The sequence below is a fragment of the Oratosquilla oratoria genome, chromosome 34 (genome assembly GCF_046742065.1).
Source record: "Oratosquilla oratoria isolate Oo_2021 chromosome 34, ASM4674206v1, whole genome shotgun sequence".
Taxonomy (NCBI): domain Eukaryota; kingdom Metazoa; phylum Arthropoda; class Malacostraca; order Stomatopoda; family Squillidae; genus Oratosquilla; species Oratosquilla oratoria.
The window spans coordinates 19,111,761-19,133,728 of record NC_134810.1 but is presented as its reverse complement, the minus strand read 5'-3'; the positions used below and the strand labels follow the sequence as shown (position 1 = coordinate 19,133,728).

At 36.9% G+C, this 21,968-nt stretch overlaps 1 protein-coding gene across 1 annotated transcript in view; it reads right to left on the bottom strand.

Annotated features, from left to right (window-relative positions):
* LOC143018416 (uncharacterized) overlaps positions 1-21,968 on the bottom strand; it is a 42,329-nt gene that overhangs the window by 5,217 nt on the left and 15,144 nt on the right. The window contains exons 2-4 of the mRNA XM_076173773.1: positions 15,798-15,983; positions 14,033-14,133; positions 12,392-12,524 (exon numbers count right to left, since the gene is read on the bottom strand). Of these exons, the coding sequence (XP_076029888.1) occupies positions 12,392-12,524; positions 14,033-14,133; positions 15,798-15,983 (420 nt within the window). The remainder of the gene's footprint in view (positions 1-12,391; positions 12,525-14,032; positions 14,134-15,797; positions 15,984-21,968) is intronic.

The following is a 21,968-nucleotide window of genomic DNA, read 5'->3' as shown; positions in this document are numbered from 1 at the left end:
CAATACAGAAGAAAGTGACGAGAATATGTTCCAGGGATTTAAAGAGGGTGGGGGGGACACAACCCCCCCCCCCCCGACTGATAAGACTAGAGGAGAGAGTTGATAAGGTGATCGAGGACTTGGAGCGTAAGTTAGGTAACGTAGACTCCATTTTTAAAAGAATTGAAAGGTTGGAACAACTAGAGAAGGCTAACAGAAACTTAACTGAAGAAATAGAGGACCTAAAAAGACAGTTAGGAAATGTAAAGGAGGAGAATGAGAAATTGAAGAAGAATAGTAATGAAAACAGAGAGAAACTAGCTACAGAAGCTAAAAATTGGAGAATAACTCAAGAAGGGAATAAGGTTTCATTCACTGACATAGTCAAACAGCAATTGAAAGAACATAATGAAGACTCAGTTATTAAAGTGATGAGACAGAAGGAGAATATAGTAAGAGAATTAGCTGACAAAAAGAAATGTATAATTATATTAGGAATGGAAGAGAAACATAACCCAGATAGAACTGCAAGAATCAAGGAGGAAAATGAAAGAGTAAGCAGTTTACTAAAATTAGTCCAGGAAGATGAACCAGAAATTATAAAGGAAATTGAGGAAAAATTCAGACTCGGAAAATATAGTACAGATAAGACCAGACCAATTAAGATTAAATTCAGGTCACAAACAACAGCAGAGAAAATTCTATCCAAGACAGGGAAACTAGCAACAAATGATCAATATAAAAAGGTATGGATAAAAAGAGAAATGAATAAGGAGGAAAGAGAGGCAGAAAAGCAGAAAAGAATTGAAGCTAAGGCAAAAAACGAGGAAAGAACGGAGTCAGAGAAAGAGAGATTCTATTGGAGAGTAGTGAACATGAAAATAAAGCAGTTCGACATACTAAAGAAAAACATAAGGGAAACAGAGAATACAATGGAAGTGGCAGAAAACTAAGAGTGTCTTACACAAATATAGATGGATTGATAACAGGATTGAATGAACTGAATGATTATTTGAAAGAAAAAGAACCGGACATAATGGGAATTGTAGAAACAAAATTAAAAGGCCCACTACCACCCAACAGTGTAGGACATGATACATACAATTATTGGATTAGAAACAGAGAGAAAAAACAAGGGGGTGGAGTTATGTTCCTGACTAAGAAGGATATAAACGTGAAAGGTGTCATATATGGAAAGAATACAGTAGAGATGATTATGATAGAAGTGGAAGACCGAGATAAGAAGAGCAGAAAATTTGTGATCAATTATGTGCCTCCGAAAACAGCCTCATGGGAGGAGAGTGAACATAAAAGTATGTTAAAGGACACAAAGATAGCATTAACTAAAATAATGGAAGACGGAGGAAGAATAGTTATGATGGGCGACTTTAATTGCAAAGAAATCTGCTGGGAAGAAATGACAGTAAAGAGTGGTGATGACTCATGGGGAAATGCTCTACTTGAGATGATTACTGACCATTCAATGACACAATGGATACAAGAGAACACTAGGTATAGAAATGAAGAAGAACCATCGAGGCTAGACTTAATAATTACATCTGAACCTAGAATAGTGGACAAGATTGAATATAAAACACCAATAGGTAAAAGTGACCACATATTGATTGAACTGGAACTTAATGAAGAAAAATATATGAAAAGAAATGAACAATATAGAAAAGGAAGAATGATGTATGAAAAAACAAACTTTGATAAAATAAGAGAATTCTTCCAACAAGAAAACTGGGAAGAAATATACAAAGAAGAAACAACAGTGGAAGAGAAATGGAATATTTTGACAAAAATTTACAAAAAAGGAGTGGAAAAGTATGTCCCAAGACAAAAACAAGAAAAAGAATATGTAAAATGCTGGTACAACAAAAGTTGTAGGGAGTTAAAGGACAAAAGAGACAAAGCCTGGAACAGATGGAAAAAAGACAGAAGACCTGAAAAATGGAAAATATATACTGGTTATAGAAATGAATATGTACAAAAGTGCAGAGAGGAAAAAAGAAAATATGAAAAAGATGTTATAGAAAAGTGTAAAGATCAACCAAAACTATTCTACAGATTTGTAAACAATAAACTGAAAAACAAACAAGACTTAGAGAAATTAAGACAAGGAGGAGTTGAATACACTGAGGAAATGGAAATGGCAGAAATTATGAACAAACATTTTAAATCAGTGTTTACAAGGGAAAATATACAACCTGAAGAGATTGAGTGGAAGGAAAAAGTCCCCCCTATGGAAGAAATAGAAGTAACGAAGAATGAAATATTGACACACTTGGGTAATTTTGATGTCAGAAAATCGCATGGGCCAGATGAAATAGCAAACTGGATTCTGAAAGAATGCAGGAATGAACTGGCAGACAAAATACATAGCATAATAAGCAGTTCCTTAAAAGAAGGAAAAGTTCCAGAAGATTGGAAAAAAGCAAATATAGTACCTATATATAAAGGAGGAAATAAAGAAGAACCTACCAACTATAGACCAGTCTCTCTAACAAGTACAATAGCAAAAATATGTGAAAGAATTATCAAAAGTAGATGGGTAAAATACTTGGAAAAAAACAACGTACTAAATCCAAGGCAATTTGGATTCAGACAAGGACGATCATGCGTCACCAATTTAATATGTTTCTATTCAAGGCTAATAGATATAATACAAGAAAGAGATGGATGGGCTGATTGTGCATTTCTAGACCTAAAAAAAGCTTTTGACAAAGTACCACATAAGAAGTTGCTTAAGAAATTAGAATATGAAGGAGGAATACAAGGTAAATTGCTAAATTGGATGGAAGACTTTTTGCAAGAAAGAAAAATGAGAGTAGTGATAAGAGATCAGCACTCAAAATGGAATGAAGTAATAAGCGGTGTCCCGCAGGGAACAGTTCTGGCCCCAATAATGTTTGCTATATATATTAATGATATGGATGAAGGAATTGAAAGCTATATGAGCTTCTTTGCAGATGATGCAAAATTACTGAAAAGAGTGAAAACTGAAGAAGATTGTGAATCACTACAGAGAGATCTAAATAAAGTACAAGAATGGAGTAGGAAGTGGGAGATGGAGTTCAATACAAAAAAGTGTAGTATAATGGAATTTGGAAAAAGCAAAAACAGAATAACAGGATCATATAATTTGGGAGAAGAAGGAATAAAAAAAGTAGAAAATGAGAAGGACCTGGGAGTCATTGTTATGAATAATATGTCACCTGAGAAACATATAAATAAGATTTTTGGAGAAACTTATAATTTAATAAGAACAATCAAAGTAGCATTTACATACCTGGATGAAGAAATGGTGAGGAAAATCCTAATCACCCTGATAAGACCAAGATTGGAATATGCAGCAACGATATGGTCACCAAGTACAAAAAAATGTATAAAAAAACTTGAAAGAATACAAAGAGCAATTACAAAACTGGCACCAACACTCTCAAAACTATCATATGAAGAGAGACTACAAAAACTTAAACTACAGACACTAGAGCAAAGAAGAGAGAGAGGAGATTTGATAGCTATTTACAGAATCATGAAAGGCATAGAAATTACTGATAGAGAGAATCTGATAAAATGGGATGACAGAAATACAAGAGGACACGGAAAGAAAATAAAAAAAGGCAGCTATAGAAGAGATTTTAAAAAGAACAGCTTTCCTCACAGAGCAATAGACAGTTGGAACAAGTTAGATGAGAAAGTGGTGTGTGCAAAATCAATACATGAATTTAAAAATAGTTTAGATAAAATGAGATATGAAGACGGGACCCCACGAGCATAGCTCCCCTTCCCGTAAAATACAACTAGGTACAACTAGGTAAATACACACACACACGCACACACACAAACACACGCACAACTCCCTTCCCACAACAGTTGGAGTAACAACCCACAGTGCAGCGATACTGAAGTTATTTCAGCCCTGGGCGTGTGTGTGTGTATATACAAACCATGACACCTGCACTTGCAAACTTGTTATATGAGGAGAGATTGGCTAAACTGGAGTTACCGACCCTGGAGGAAAGAAGAGAGAGAGGTGACCTACTGACCATCTACAGAATCATGAAAGGCACAGAAATACTTGATAGAGAGGACTTGTTAAACTGGGACAGAAGAAGCACAAGAGGGCATGGAAAGAAAATAAAAAAACATAGCTACAGAAGATATCTGAAGAAAAACAGTTTTCAACATAGAGTGGTGGACACTTGGAACAAACTGAACAATGAAATAGTGTGCGCAAAAATTATTCATGAGTTTAAGAGCAAACTAGACACTGCGAGATACAAAGGCGGGACATCACGAGCGCAGCTCCCCTTCCCGCAACATACAACTAGGTAAATACACACACACACACACACACACACACACACACACACACACACACACACACACACACACACACACACACACACACACACACACACACACACACACACACACACACACACACACACACACACACACACACACACACACACACACACACACACACACACACACACATAGATAGAAAGACACGGGTCTAGGGCCGAGTTTATTCCTGACCGGCTGCGCTTATACCTTCTTCAGAGGAATGATGCTCCTGGATAACGCTGACGGTATACATAGTAGCCCAACACCACAATCTCACCAACTGGGTAAGATGTGGGTGGGTGGACAGAGGCCTGTAAATGATTAGTTCATTGAAAATAAGAAAATAAAATAAAATTGAATTATTTACAGGTCTCTGTCCTCCCACGTGCGTCCCTTGCCCAGTTGGTGGGATTGTGGTGTGGGGCTACTATGTATACCGTCATCGTTATCCAGTGACATCATTCCTCTGAAGAAGCTATAAGCGAAAGCGGTCAGGAATAAACTCGACCCTAGAACTGTGTCTTTCTCTTCCACCTTCCTCAAACCTGTCACAATGTCTCAATATATATATGTATATATATATATACATATATATATATATATATATATATATATATATATATATATATATATACATATATATACTTATAAAACTCTGATAATCTTGTTTGTCATCTTGCTTGAAACCGTCACCCGGCCAATCAGAAGAAGAGATATGACGTCACGACTGAGGACCAGACAATCAGAAGAAGAGATATGACGTCACGACTGAGGACCAGCCAAGCAGAAGAGATATGACGTCACGACTGAGGACCAGCCAATCAGAAGAAGAGATATGGCGTCACGACATCATATGATGCGTAGTGTTCCAAGCAACGACGACACAATCTTCTGCATTTCACTTCTTATAACAACGTATCATTTAAAATTTTGACCCAACATACACATATATATATATATATGTATATATATATATTATATAAATTTTTCATATTCAGTATTTAAAAGTATAGCCAACTCCTGAGTTAGCATCTATGAGGCATAATGAGTTTATTAAAATATTACGAACCCTATAAATCATATGGTGCGTAGTGATCCAAGCAACGATGGCATGACGTCACAATATTCTGCATTTCACTTCTTATAAGTAATCAAGTCGCTACCTTCGTCTACTGAATAGAACATTGTCTCAATAAGGATTTTATTGACCATTTTATTAACAACGTAAAATTTAGAATTTTATTTGACCCAACGGGTCACTGGTGGTCTAGTTTGGAGATATATATATATATGTATATATATATATGTATATATATATACATATATATATACTTGTTGTGAAGGTTGGACAGATGAGTGAAAAGGTGGTAGAGAAATACGGGTTAGAGCGAGAACACTGTATTACTGACGTTTCGAATACAAGTCTTCTTCACTCTGAAGAAGACTTGCAGTATAAGTTAATATAAATTTGATAGTGAAATAAGAAACTATTTTTAAGGCACTTTTATGCTCTTAAATGCCAATTTTATCCGGAATTAACATGTAATATTGTATGATGTTTGTTGACACCCGGGTTGGCGATTTTTTTTTTTTTTTTTTTTTTTTTTTTTTAATATAGAAAATCTATTTTTTTTTCAATCGGATTCATTTGGTTTAAATAGATTTCTTTTTATAGATTTTAAATATTGTGGGATTGCTATCTGATATGCGATCTGATTGCTAAAGGACATTTTTAGCATATCAATATAAGGAGCAGTGTTATATAGACTTGCCACAAGTATACAAGGAACTCAGAACCCCACCAGAAAATGCAACAGTTGGCCGAATCTGTACTTCATCTATCAAGAGAAATACATTCTTCTGCTGCAGTGTCTTCACTTTGGCAAATGTTTCCCTCATCACCTGATCCTTGTCAATAGATGAAGTGATGTACTGCAGCTTGCGTTTCCTTGGCAGCACCAAAAAGTCTCTGAGCTGTTCATAACTACACTTGGGGTATAATTCAAGAGCAAAACAATAATCATTCATGGAAAATCGTTTCTGTGATAAAAGTTCCAACTGACATGTCAAAAATACCAGCTTCTTCTCATTCTCGGTGTTTACACAGGCTGACGTGTGGGTTTGAAGAAGAGTGACAATAATCTTAATTTTTTTGTCAAACGGGATGTCATAGTTAATTGCTAAGCGCACAGCTTCGGCGAACTGACCATACGACCTCAAACCATTGTTGGGATGAAGTGTCTCACCCAGTGGTACACTAATGCCCTTCTTGAATGCACGGCAGATCAGTGGGCTACACAACGTGGGCGTGTTTTCGACAATCACAGTCTTCACTCACTAAAATTTCTGTCATGAACAGACACACTAACCTTTCTTCCGATCTTGAGATAATTAAGTTCTTGCACTGCTTCTGTACGTCACGTTCAGGTCTAAAAGTATCAAATGAAGTAATCGTATCTTTCTAAAGAAAATGCCTCATTTGCTTGTCTTCGGCCTTCGCCGGGCGAGGTACAGGTTTTGAAGATGGCAGACATGAAGCAGACACATTGAAGCCACTGGGAGGGGTCGCAGGTCGCGTAGAACCACCAGGCAATTTGATAGAAGGCTTGTTGGGACCCCAGTGTTTCTCATAAATGAAAATTCTGTCAGAATCAACAACAAAGTTCTTACGTGGTGGCAGCACATCAATCCACTTCTGTCTTTCATAACGGTCTTTTGGCAGTCGAAACACTCGGCACCTGTTATCCTTGTTATAATTACCGTTGCAGTTCACAACACCACACTTATTCGGCATTTTGAATACACAAAAACAGCAAGAACCTATGTAAACAAATACAATCCACTTCTAAATGCAGCCACGCGGGAAAGACGGAGTAACACAACCTTAACACCTCCATTGCTAGTAGCACACTGGACCAGTGTTGCCACTTTGGAAAATGAAAAAAACCTAGACAGCTTGCCAAAAACTATTACATTGAACAAAAAACTACTAGATTCGAATTATATTACACAACATACACATGAAAACATTTTGAAGTTAGAAAACTGCATACATCAAACTAATTACCACTGCCTGTAATGGTGCAATAATCCAAACTTTCACAACCAATCACTAGTTAGTCAAGTAGAAAACTATGAGCTAAACTCGTCACTTGTATGCAGGCAAGACTATTGTTGCATTGCTCTTTACGATTATGCACTTAAAAATTTGCACAAACTAATAATTCGGATAATACAAACTTCAACCGTCCTGCAACCATCTATATACTAATGTAACCAATCAATCGCGCAAACATACTATAAGCAAATAGCAAGTGCGCCAATTTCACTGACAATTTCTATGGAGTTCGTATGATGATATACATTCAATTCATAGTAACTGTACGTGTGAATGTGTTATAGCTAATTTTCAAAACCTCTCAATGACAAATCATGCTTTCATGGAATAATTCGAGAAGTATTAGACAGAAATGATGCAGAAAAATAACATTTTGCCAAAACAGATACAAACTTCGACGCGAGCGCGACAGCCTGCTATATTTTGTACTTTGAAGGATGGTTGCGTGATTAGTAGGGAGGGGTGCCAATTTAGCACTTTTGGTTCCAGATCTGGCACTATTTTTCTGTGTTTGGCTCAAACTTTTTCAATCTAGCATCTGGATCCACGAATTTGGCTCCGTAATGCAAAATTAAACGTTTTTATTAGGATCTTCTAAATATACTAGATTCTTGATATCCATGACGAAAAACCACTAGACTACTAGATTGAGGCAAAATATAATAGATCTAGTGGGAAAACACTAGGACTGGTAACCATGCACTAGACTGGCCTTCGCTTGCGGACCCAGGAATCTGGGTGCGCACGTACTGCGTAATAGTAGTCCTTGATATATATATATATGTATATATATATATATATATATATATATATATATATATTATATATGTATATATATACATATATACATATATATACATACATGTATATATACATATATATATATATATGTATATATATATACATACATATATACATATATATATATACATATATATATATATAGATATAAATGTACATATATATATTATGTATATTTATATATTTATATATGTGTGTGTGTGTGTGTGTGTGTGTGTGTGTATTACATATATATACATATACATATATATATATATATATATGTATATATTACATATATATATATATATATATACATATATATATATATATGTATATATTACATATATACACACACATATATATATATATATACTGTATATATGTGTGTGTGTGTATATATATATATATGTATATATATGTATATATATACATATGTATATATACATATATATATATATACATATGTATGTACATATATGTATATATATGTATATATATATATATATATACATATGTATGTATATATATATATACATATGTATGTATATATATATATATATATATATATATATATATATATATATATATATATATATGCAAAGAAATCACAAAACACACGTGATGAACTATTTTTGCAGAAACCACCGGGAAATTGAAAAAAACAGATACCGAACGTTTTCGTCTATTAAGACATTTTCAAAGGTACAGAAAAACAATACAGAAAGAAACAATATATACATAAGAAGACAGAGGATATTCGGAAAGGTCCCATGTTACAAATTATAACACACAATTTTGTCAATAATAAAATTGTCCAATAACAGGCTTGAACGAACTGAATGATTACCTGAGAGAAAAAGAACTGGACATAATGGGAATTGTGGAGACAAAATAGAAAGGTCCACTACCACCCAACAGTGTAGGACATGGTGCATATAATTGTTGGATTAGAAACAGAGGTAAAGCAAGGGGGTGAAGTTGCGTTCCTGACAAAGAAGGATATAAATATGAGGAATATCACATATGGAAAAAATAGAGTAGAGATGATTATGATGGAAGTGGAAGACAAAGATAGGAAGAGCAGAAAGTTTGTAATAAATTATGTGCCTCCTAAAACAGACTCGTGGGAAAAGAGAGAACATAAAAGTATGTTACAAGACACAAGGATAATATTAAATAAGATAATTGGAAGATGGAGGAAGAATAGTTATAATGGGTGACTTTAATTGTAAAGAAGTCTGCTGGGAAGAGATGACAGTAAAAGGTGGAGACGACTCATGGGGAAATGTACTACTTGATATGATTATTGACCATACAGTGACGCAATGGATTCAAGAGAACACTAGGTATAAAAATGAAGAAGAACCATCGAGACTAGACCTAATAATCACATCAAAACCTGAAATAGTGGAATAGATTGAATATAAGACACCAATAAGTAAAAGTGACCACATATTGGTTGAAATGGAACTAAATGAGGAAAAATGCATAAAAAGAAATGAACAATATAGAAAAGGAAGAATGATGTATAAAAAAACAAACTTTGATAAAATAAGAGATTTCTTTCAAAAAGAAGACTGGGAAAGAATATACAAAGAGGAAACAACAGTGGAAGAGAAATGGAATATTTTGACAAAAAATTATAAAAAAGGAGTGGAAAAGTATATCCCAAGACAAAAAGAAGAAAAAGAATATGTAAAGTGCTGGTACAACAAAAGTTGTAGGGAGTTAAAAGACAAAAGAGATCAAGTTTGGACAAAATAGAAAGAAGACAAAAGACCTGAAAAATGGAAAATATATACTAGTTATAGAAATGAATATGTATAAGTGTGCAGAGAAGAAAAGATGAAATACGAAATGATGTCATAGAAAAATGTAAAGACCAACCAAAACTGTTTTACAGATTTGTAAATAACTAAGTGAAAAACAAACAAGATTTAGAGAAAGTACGACAAGGAGTTGAATACACAGAGGAAATAGAAATGGCAGAAATTATGAACAAACATTTTAAATCAGTGTTTACAAGGGAGAACATACAACCTAATGATATCGAATGGGAGAAGAAAATCCCCCCTATGAAAGAAATAGAAGTAACAAAAAATGAAATAATGAAACACTTGAGTAATCTTGATGTCAGAAAATCGCATGGGCCAGATGAAGTGGCAAACTGGACTTTGAGAGAATGCAGGAATGAACTGGCAGACAAAATACATAGCCTAATAAACAGTTCATTGAAAAAAGGAAAAGTTCCAAAAGATTGGAAAAAAGCAAATATAGTACCTATATATATAAAGGGGGAAACAAAGAAGACCCTACAAACTATAGACCAGTCTCTCTAACAAGCACGGTAGCAAAAATCTGTGAAAGAATTATCAAAAGTAGATGGGTAAGGCATTTAGAAAAAAAAAAAAAAACGTACTAAATCCAAGGCAATTTGGATTCAGACCAGGACGATCATGCGTCACCAATTTAATATGTTTCTATTCAAGGCTAATAGATATAATACAAGAAAGAGATGGATGGGCTGATTGTGCATTTCTAGACCTAAAAAAAGCTTTTGACAAGGTGCCACATAAGAAGTTACTTAAGAAATTAGAAACTACAGGAGGAATACAGGGCAAAATGCTGAAATGGATGGAAGACTTTTTGCAAGAAAGAAAAATGAGAGTAGTGATAAGAGACAAATACTCTAATTGGGATGAAGTGATAAGTGGTGTTCCCCAAGGAACAGTTCTGGCCCCAATAATGTTTGCTATATATATCAATGATATGGATGAAGAAATTGAAAGTTATATGAGCTTCTTTGCAGATGATGCAAAAGTGCTGAAAAAACGAGCACTGAAGAAGATTGTGAATCACTACAGAGTGATCTCAATAAAGTATGGGAATGGAGTAGGAAGTGGGAGATGGAGTTCAATACCAAGAAGCGTAGTATAATGGAATTTGGAAAAAGCAAAAACAGAATAACAGGATCACATAAATTGGGAGAAGAAGGAATAAAAAAAGTAGAAAATGAGAAGGACCTGGGAGTCATTGTTATGAATAATATGTCACCTGAGAAACATATAAATAAGATTTTTGGAGAAACTTACAATTTAATAAGAACAATTAAAGTAGCATTTACATACCTGGATAAAGAAATGGCGAAGAAAATACTAATCACTTTGATAAGACCAAGATTGGAATATGCAGCAACGATGTGGTCACCAAGTACAATAATGTATAAAAAAAACTTGAAAGAATACAAAGAGCAATTACAAAATTGGCACCAACGCTCTCAAAACTACCATATGAAGAGAGACTAGCAAAACTTGAACTACAGACATTAGAGCAAAAAAGAGAGAGGAGATTTGATAACTATTCATAGAATCATGAAAGACATAGAAACTATTGATAGAGAGGATCTAATAAAATGGGATGATAGAAATACAAGAGGACACGGAAAGAAAATCAAGACAGTTATAGAAGAGATCTGAAAAAGAACAGCTTTCCCCACAGAGTAATAGACAATTGGAACAAGTTAGATGAGAAAGTGGTGTGTGCAAAAACAATACATGAATTTCAAAAACAGTTTAGATAAAATGAGATATGAAGACGGGAAAATACACATAGGCATACACACACACATGCACGCACGCACGCACACACGCACATACGCACACACACATGCACACATTGAGTTTAAAAATAGTTTAGATAAAATGAGATATGAAGACGGGATCCCACGAGCATAGCTCCCCTTCCCGTAAAATACAACTAGGTAAATACAACTAGGTAAATACATAGATGCCAAAATCATTAAATTCTATTTTAATGCAAAGGCTATTAATGAAAAGAAAATCATCGATCGACATTTCATTTGTTGTGGTGTGATTAGGTCGTCAATATTTTAGGAACATCAAGGATATCTCTACGGGACAGAGTCCCACAGCATTCATTTACGACTGGATACTAAACTCCAATCAAACAAAAGATCATTTCCAGCTTATACTATCCCTCCATTAAATTACTCCTTCACCACCTATAATGACTCCGCCTCTTCGATGTGTCATGAGACAGAGGAGCTGGTTATTGCTGACATAATAATTGAATAACAATCAGTGAATCTCTTGTGGTGGAATGGGAGGGGGGAGAGAGTGCAGAGTGAGAGGAGACCTTTCCTGTAGGAGGTGGGCCAGTCCATCCCAAGGACGAGAATGTCGGTGCGGCGTCCCTCTGGCGTCCGACACAGAAGCTCCACTCGCGTTAGTCCGCAGTCGTCTACCCCCGGCGTGTTAAAGTCGTCCGTCTGGGGGACACACATTGGAGAAAATATTCGGTTAATATTAGGCGGTAATAAATAAAAGATTCACTCACACGCGTTCACACCGTTCTCTCTCTCACTTACTCGCGTGGCTGCGGCTCCAGTAAAGATTTCACTACGGTAATGGGCCGTGCGTGCTATGACTGCGTGGCTAATTTGGGCACATCTTTACTAAAAGAAAACGAACTGTTTAAATACCTGCCACATACACACACCTTTCTTCACACACTCTTTCCATGTGTCCAAACGATCCCAACACTCTTTCATCAACCCTATCTCCCAACTCCCTTTCAACCCCGCTCTCCTCCTCACCTCCTCGTTTCTCACTCTATCCAGCTTAGTAACCCACATTATGCTTCTCAGGCATTAAATCTCAAACACGTTTAAACTCTTCTTCTGTTATGTTCCATGTTTCTGCCCCGTACAGTGCTGTCGGCACAGTCACTCCTTTATACAACCCCTCTTTGTAGTATCACTGAGTATGGAATCTATTTTGTGGGTGTATTTTTCTTTGTTAATGATGACGTAGGCAGCGGTCGTGTCGGCACGTCTAATGGTGATGTCATGATTATTTCTGAGTTTTTTTGCTGGCTTCTATTAGAAGGTCTGGTTGAAGGTCTGGTGAGGTGCTAATTTGTCCTGCTTTTTCCAGATGCCAGATGTTGAATGTCATCAACAATTATTTCTAGCCGCTTGCGGTGGGAGGGGGGGGGTATGGTTTTGCAAGGTAATGGCAGTTTAGACCCATGTTCAGAGGTTCCTCTTGGCCTTTGGTAAGAATATATATATATATATATATATATATATATATATATATATATATATATATGTATATATATATATATATATATATATATATGTATATATATACATACATATATATATATATATATATATATATACACGCACACACACACACACTATATATATACATATATATATAAATTTATATATACATACATATATATACATATATATACATATACATATATATACATATATATACATATATACACATATATATATATACATATATATACATATATATACACATATATATACACACACATACACACACACACACACACACATATATATATATATATATATATATATATATACATATATATGTATACATATATATATACATATATATATATATACATATACGTATATATATACATATAATATATATAATATATATATATATATATATATATATATATATATATATATATATATGCTTATGATTAAGTGATCGAGAAAGAAGGAAGCAATTTCAGACAAAACCAGTCATAGTTACGGTGATGTACAGTTTAGCCATTATTCCTACTGAAGTGTTATAAACATAAACAAGTGTTTATCAATATTTTTTGTTTGATTTTTTAACATAGATCAAAGTGATGATAACCCAAAGGACTTACCCGATGGGTATGCACCATCGTGTGCGGAAAGTTGTTTAGAATAAGTCATATGAACGCTGAATTACTTACCCATAACACGTATCCATAGACGTAAGACCACGGTGAGCAAAGCTTGGGTCCATACCAGCCCCCCCACCGGCCCGGCTTGTCCCCTCGAACTTCCAAAGTCTCTTCGGGTGGAGGAGAGAAAATGTTGATAAATCAGCCATTCGAAATCCACGGCTAAATTAGGACCTCTCCCAACTTCCCCCAGGAATCGCACTAGTGCGTCAACTTTCACCACATCCCCCCCACAAACTTTTCCATTTCATCCCCCCCCCTTTTTTTGTCTAGTCTCCCTTTTCCATCCCATTTTGGGGTTTCCAGCAAGTAACGCACTTGTTCCCTCTCAAGTCACCCCTTCAACCTTTTAAAGACCCGAGACGCCAGCACCATGTCCGTCCATATGGCATCAGAATGGCAGACAACGTCCTTCTAATTATATTTATTCACTCCCCCTGTTTACTTCCTGTAGTGCGCCCCTGCTTCACCCTAGTTATATCATAGAAATATATAATAGTCAACAAGAATCGCTCTCCCTTCTGTCTAACCATTCATATACCATTAACATATCCACACAGAGCTCCAACTCCGTGAAGTGGGATACACAGAATACTGATTCCTCAACACACCTCGGCCCAACCTTTATCACTGTCTTTACTGCCGAGTTTTTTGCTGCCTTTGTCACCGTATATCTTATTCACAACCTCCCCTCCCTATTCATCCTATCTCATTACGAAGTGCCTGGGAATAACTCTCCACTACTCACGCTATCTATTGACCCACGAAATATATTCGTGGATCATACAAGACCCCTTTCGCTTTAAAGCTTCATCTTTTCCTCGGATGCCATTTGAAGTTTGCCTCCTCCCGACAAGGCCACTCGAGATGTGGCATCAATATCCTTCGATGCCTCCACCCAACTTGTCCACAATACAAAACATGTGTCAAAAATCCTTGGAGAAACACCCGACGAGCCACCTAAAGACGATTTAACCTTATAATGAGCTCATGGCTTCCTTCCCACCAATGTAATCGACGCTTTGAGAGAGCGCTAGTAAGCTTAAGGATAGGACACAATCGTCTCATCGTCTCACACATGGCCATCTCATGACTAGAGATGATCCTCCTATCTGCCCATGGACCTCAAACAACAATCACGCTACATCTAGAATTAGGTGGAGTAACACCAGTACCCTTAACATCTTTCCGCATTCTTTTATAGGAAACAGGATTTTTTTCCAAAATATAATTGCCTGTAACATATAAACCCTCTAACATATAACATAGATACTCCCTAGGTTTAAGAATTTTGTATTCCCAGACATACTCATTTCCATTTAAATCAACACCATGAACCCAAAACATTGCTCGACGGTGGTGTGGTGTGGTTCATAAGAACGAGTGCTAACGAACTATCGCCGATAGTGCCTACTATATTTCTCTCCCTCTCCCTCCCCCCCCCTCTCTCTCTCTCTTCTCTCTCTCTCTCTCTCTCTCTCTCTCTCTCTCTCTCTCTCTCTCTCTCTCTCTCTCTCTCTCTCTCTCTCTCTCTCTCTCTCTCTCTCCCTCCCTCCCCCTCCCTCCCTCTCCTTCCATCTCCTTATCTCTCCCTCCCTCCCTCTCTCTCTCTCTCTCTCTCTCTCTCTCTCTCTCTCTCTCTCTCTCTCTCTCTCTCTCTCTCTCTCTCTCTCTCTCTCTCTCTCTCTCTCTCTCTCTCTCTCTCTCTCTCATTTGTTATTATAAAGCATGCACTACATCTCAAAGATTTACTAGCATTGTTCTTTCTCGATACCTTCCCAGACAAAGACGCTGGCACTGCTCGAACTTGCATCGAGCTCATTGCTGTCGATGGTGGACAGGAGCTCGCAGTTCCCCTTCGGAATGCCGCTTGGTAGAGAGGTGCTGTTTATTGTAAGCCAGTTCGAACCAACGCATCCCTCCTGACGGGCGCAAGCGGACAGGCATGTCGTAGATGTCACTGGAAAATATAAACCGTATCATTTTTCGGGGGGGGGGGCGAGAATTTAAGGTGATAAGGAAACACGGTGAAAGGTAATAATGATTAAGGTAACTTCGGAGGCGAGTCAAAGGAAAGAGATATTGCTGAGAGAAGTAAAGACGAAATCTTTGGATATGCAGGTGACCTGGCCCTGGTCTCACAAGCGATGAAGAGATTCGTTGCAATCTGGAGTCTGAAGTGAGCTGAAAGAGTAATAAAGATAAACAGAGAAAAATAAATATGTAAATGAAATAACAAAAAGATAAATCAATAAATAATTAAATCAATAAATAATTAAATCAATCAATAAATGAATGAACAAATAAATAGATATATAAATAAATTATAGACAAATAAATGAGCAAATGAATAAATAAGAAATAAATGATAAACAAGTAAATGAATAAATATGTAAATAAATCAAATAAATTAATAAATGAATAGATGAATGGTCAAAAGACAAAAGTGTTGATGTTAAGTAGACGGCAAAATTACAAGCATGAAGTTGGAGAATTGCTGATCAAAGTAAGCAGAACAATACAAGTATTTGGGAGTCAATTTTGGTCAAATCTAGGCCTCTAATCTAACAATACATAATGAATGCAATCTAGCAGCAGTAGTCCCCAAGCCTTTTTTAATCATACTTCTTGATCATGACTAGAAATATTATATACCACAAATGGCAAAACGATGAAATTTCCCCCAAATGACAGTTTTTGAATATTTTTGTGATTACCTGGCCAATTATTGAAACATCTTTTAATCTACCGAAAACACATATATCTTATTGGGAAGCGCTAGAGACAGTTATGAATAAACTTAAGAATACAATTCTAGAGTATACATTGTTTACAAAATGAGGACTTCGGGCGTAACCTCCTTGAAGTAGGCATGCCAGTTTGAAAATAATAGACTAGGATAACCGCCATTTTGACCTGCGTCTGGTACATTTTGGAGACCGTTTATCATATGGCTCCGTAAGCGTGACGACCATTTTATTCCTTACAATGACTTTTTTTATTTTACTTACGTTGTAGAATCTAGTTTCCCATTGTAGTTTTTAGGTTTATTCTGGAGCCACTCAGAGTGAAGTTAGGGAATTTCACGTGTGTGTTGTTTTCTTTTTATTTCAATTTTTGTGGAGTTGAGTGGACTGCACGCCACAACACTGCTGTGACGTTGCTATTACCATGACAGAATTGAAATATCGGATTGAAAAAAAAAAAATGGTGACTGAGTTGAGGTAGTTCAGGCTTGGTTATGATATTTAAGGGTTGGTTAAGTTTATTTGGTTCGGTCACACAAGATGATAAATATTAATAATAAGTTTCATAAAGATACTACGAATATTCCTGTTCCTTCATATTATCTTCAATGGCGTTCACATGGCGGCAAAAAGGTAAAAGAATTTCATACAGGAGCCTCCTTATAAGTTTTGCTAAGTGGTCCATGTTAGTGTACGTGCGTGCATACTACCCTTACGTCACCGGGCCCTCCAGGATAGCGCTGCTTAATCCTCAGCTGAATAAAATCGCCCAGCGGCGGACGGAATCAATTTACAAATAGTCATAAATAAGGGTGAAAGAATTCGGAGAAGTGCGTGCAACCCTTTCGCAGGAACAAACGTGAAATTAATCTTTAATAGCAATGGAGACAGCGCCCCGAGTTTGGGCCTCGCCCGACTCGAGAGTGGTAATTCGTTGCTCATACAACTCTACGAGTTCACACCGGAGCGGAAGAGATATCAGAAATCTCCAGTTGACACTCAAGATAAGGAACACAAAACAAGGAAACGAACATGCAGAAGAATAAAGTACCAGTCACGGCACGATCTTAAACCCATCTTGTTTAGCCCCTTCCGTCACGAAAGGGATGGGGGGTGGGGTACTTGTTGCCGCCAGATCATTTCACTCATCTCCTTGGTATCTTCAGGAAAGGAGGAAGGATTTAACTCTTGAGTCTAGCAGGTTCTTTCCGAGCGAAAGAAATCCCCTATGGACTCTCACAATATGGAACGAGGCGCCAGCCAAAGAACTCCTATACGGCGAGAATGCTAAGGCAAATACAAGGCATAGTCACGCCAATAAAACTACAAAAGCTAGGGTAGGTAGGGTACTGCGACATTACCGAAACATAGGCGGTCATGCTCCCTACACACAAACAGATATCTAGCACATTTCCCATACAAAAACTGGGTGGCCACTATATTTCCTACATAAAAGACGTAGTTCTTACAATTGTGTAATCACATGTGATACAATTCTGAGAGAGAACAAGTGCTCAGCAATGCGATCACGTGGAAGGCACAAAGGTAAAATGTAAAAGAAAGAGCAGTTTTCAAGATAGAAAACACAGCTGCATTATATTCGCGGAGGAGAACCTGGTCATTTCGAACAAGCTCTTTCTCTGACTTCAAGATGCTTACATCGTTGCTATCCTTGAGAACAGCCGTGTTCAACTGCTTATGTTCTTTGATGGCTGGGACACCTTCAACTATTCCACGGCCCGGCTGACATGCGGATTTGCAACGTCGTTTAGTCCTCCGCTGTAGAATGTTCTCGCAACCTGGCTAGGTACCACGGTTGCCGCGTTTTCTACACTGCCGTTTAGAATGGGAGTGTTGCCATACCGGGGCATACATTTTTCTCGGGCGTGTGCAGACTTTCATAGCAAGATATACTTGTCAAACTGACAAAATGTTGGTTCTAGTTTTTTTATTCTTGAATGTATATAAGGCCCCCATGCCCTTACATATTCAGTGAGATATGATTTTTTTTATTATTATTATTATCGCTAAAAGAAAGCTGAAACTTTAGCGTAGAATTTTTTCTACACCGTAAAAACGTATCTTTTGGGGTACAATATTTTATAAGTAACACAATTACCAATGAAAGTCATATTTTGATGTACCATTTGTTATTTGATAATTAGTTCTATGATTTTAAAACAAAAGTTTGAGTTTTTTAATGTTTTGAACAGCCCGCTGATATGTAGAAAAAAAAATTCTCATGTCCTTGTGCAGTTGCCACATGCCGCTATTTTTCTACGTTTTGGTACAAAATTCTACGAAACGGCAGCCCTGCTGGGTTCCATGAACTCAGCACCACCCACCTCCAACTACACCCCCCACCCTCACCCAACTACCAAGAACTCCAGATGGCCGGCCATAAATATTTTTTGCCGCATACCTTACACTACATCGTGTTGTCTTTATATCCTAATTTCAGGGACTGAGGTTATCAGAACACTACTGCATACACGATAATTTTCACTAAAGTAGCAATGTTCATGATAAAACAAAACTAGTTTTGGTGGAGAAAAAGTGCCCTTCCTCAAGTAGCACTCGCAACTACAAACACACCCGATGCTATCCTGCGACACTACAAAATAAAACTACCGATGGAGAACAGTACCGAGGTGTTTAGAAAAACTAGCCAATGTGGTGAAGATCTTATTGTAGTTATTAGTTTCAACCTCAAATCATCTAAGCATTGTATTTCTTCCTCAGAGAAATCAAAGAGATTACTGGTATTGGTAAAATCCAGTTGTGGTGCGACCATACTTTGGATATGCTCTTTCTGTATAGTCACCAGAGCTCATTAAAGACATTGAGAGGTTGGAAGGAGTGCTGCGGTGAGCCACAAAACTCATGCAGGACGTAAGGAAGAAATCCTCTACTAATAATAAAAATTAAACCATTTCAAAGGTGACACATTTTAAAAATGTTACATGTCTGGGAGAGGGGGGTCTGTAAGTATTGATAACATAGATATCTTCTTCTCTTTTTCCACGTTCTTCTTCGCGTTCTTCTTCGCGTTCTTCTTCTTCACGTTCTTCTTCTTGGTGTTCTTCTTCTTGGCGTTCTTCTTCTTCGCGTTCTTCTTCTTTGCGTTCTTCTTCGCGTTCTTCTTCATCTTCTTCTTCTTCTTGTTGTTATTATTATTATTATTATTATTGTTATTATTATTATTATTATTATTACTATTATTGTTGTTATTATTCTTTTTCGCGTTCTTCTTCTTCTTCACGTTTTTCTTCTTCGCGTTCTTCACGTTCTTCTTCACGTTCTTCTTCTTCGCGTTCTTCTTCTTCGCGTTCTTCTTCTTCGCGTTCTTCTTCTTCTTCTTCTTCTTCTTCTTCGTATTCTTCTTCGCGTTCTTCTTCTTCTTCGCGTTTTTCTCGGCTTCAGGGCGGAACCCCAACACGGGATCCCCAGCATGGGATCCCTATCGTGGGATTAGCTGCGGCCGTAGGCCGCTGTTTGTGCAGCCAAGCTCCCGACGAAGCCGGGGAGGGCAAAGCCCGCGGCTTGTACAAAAACAATTAAAAAAAAGAAGAAAGGAGACTAGGGGGGAAATAAAACATTGAAGACTTTAAAACGCATTGATATCACCAACATTTAAAAATATCTTCACATTGATTACAAAAAAGGGGGAGAAACAATGGTCTTGAGCTGTCAGATTACGTTACGTAGATGCAGGTAGAAACAATTTCCCCTGCCGTGTTGTCATGAAATGGAATGAGCCTCCAGCCTGTGCAATTGGATGTAATGTGGTCCAAAGTATCCTCTTATGTGAACACCTAAGTATCTTTTATCCAAACTCGTTTTGGTCCGAAATGTCTGATGTCGGCCTTCAGACTGTAATAATTCCGACACCCATCACCCCGACTGCCAACATCCCTGCAAATCAAGAGACCGACAAACTCAAAATCCGGACAGCCAAAATCCTGACATAAAAGATATTTAAGCCTATCCTTGTCAAAACACCGAACAATGATGATATGAGCTCTTTGGTCATTTACGTGTATCTCTTAACACTTTTTCAATTCTCACTGGATAGTCTGAACCTCTCATATACTTTTGAAAATTTTCGTCATAGAATTCCCGTCGAAATGGAAGAAACTTGTGAAGCGATTCTTTCTCAAAAAAGAAAAAGTCAAAATCAACGTACGTGGATATTTCTCTTTTCACTGGTGCTACGAATTTTACAAACAAGATATCTGCAAAGGTAGAGCAATTACTAAAGTTTTAGGTTGACAGCATTTACTTTAAAAAAAATGTGGATCACAATCCCGTTCTTTGTGCCAGTGCTGCTTGTGTCACAAAAATCTACACGAGGTGAAAATACAAACATAATCTGCAAGCGATTGCCCATGTCCAATTATTCTATCAAGTACCATTTCTACCCCTCAAAATATTATATCACATCTGCCTTCGAAGAGTGTGCTAAGAAAGACTCGCGGATTAGGTGCTGTTAGCGTTCATCGGAACCGACGTTTACTAGAAGAAATCAACATTCCGCCAGAACTAATACTTACATTAAATAGCAATTTATTTTTGACAAGAGATTCTACTGTAGAGGAAGACCGAATTTGAGTATTCACTATAGCCATAAATCTGCAGAGATTATCAAGAAGACTCATATTTATGGATGGTACTTTTAAAAGTTCCTGCATTATTTGACCAACTTTACGCAACCACGCACCTATACAATATGGAAACTGTAGGCTCTTCCCACTTGTCTAATGACAGGAAAGAGTGCGGTCATACATAAACTCTAGTTTGAAGATTTGACTGACGTCGCTGACAATAATTGAATTAATTTGAACCCACAATCCATAACATGAGATTTAGAATTTATTTCAATTCAAGTATCTAAAGCGAATTTACTAACGTCTTTTTTCCGTTTAGGACAGTGCTTAAGCCTCGTTTACACGGGGCAAGTTGAGAGGCAAGTCAAGGGCGCAAGTTACTTGAACGGAAGAGGAAAGCAAGTATATGTTTGTTGCAAGATGATTGAATGAAATATTCAATCCCTTGGGTGTCCAGCGTGCACACGCGCACACGCACGCATTTTAGCTACAGGACGTCAAATCATGACCTATCCATAAACAGTCAAGAAGATTATCAATTAGCTATAGCAATGATGAAAACTTTAGTTTAATTATACGGCATTTATTTGC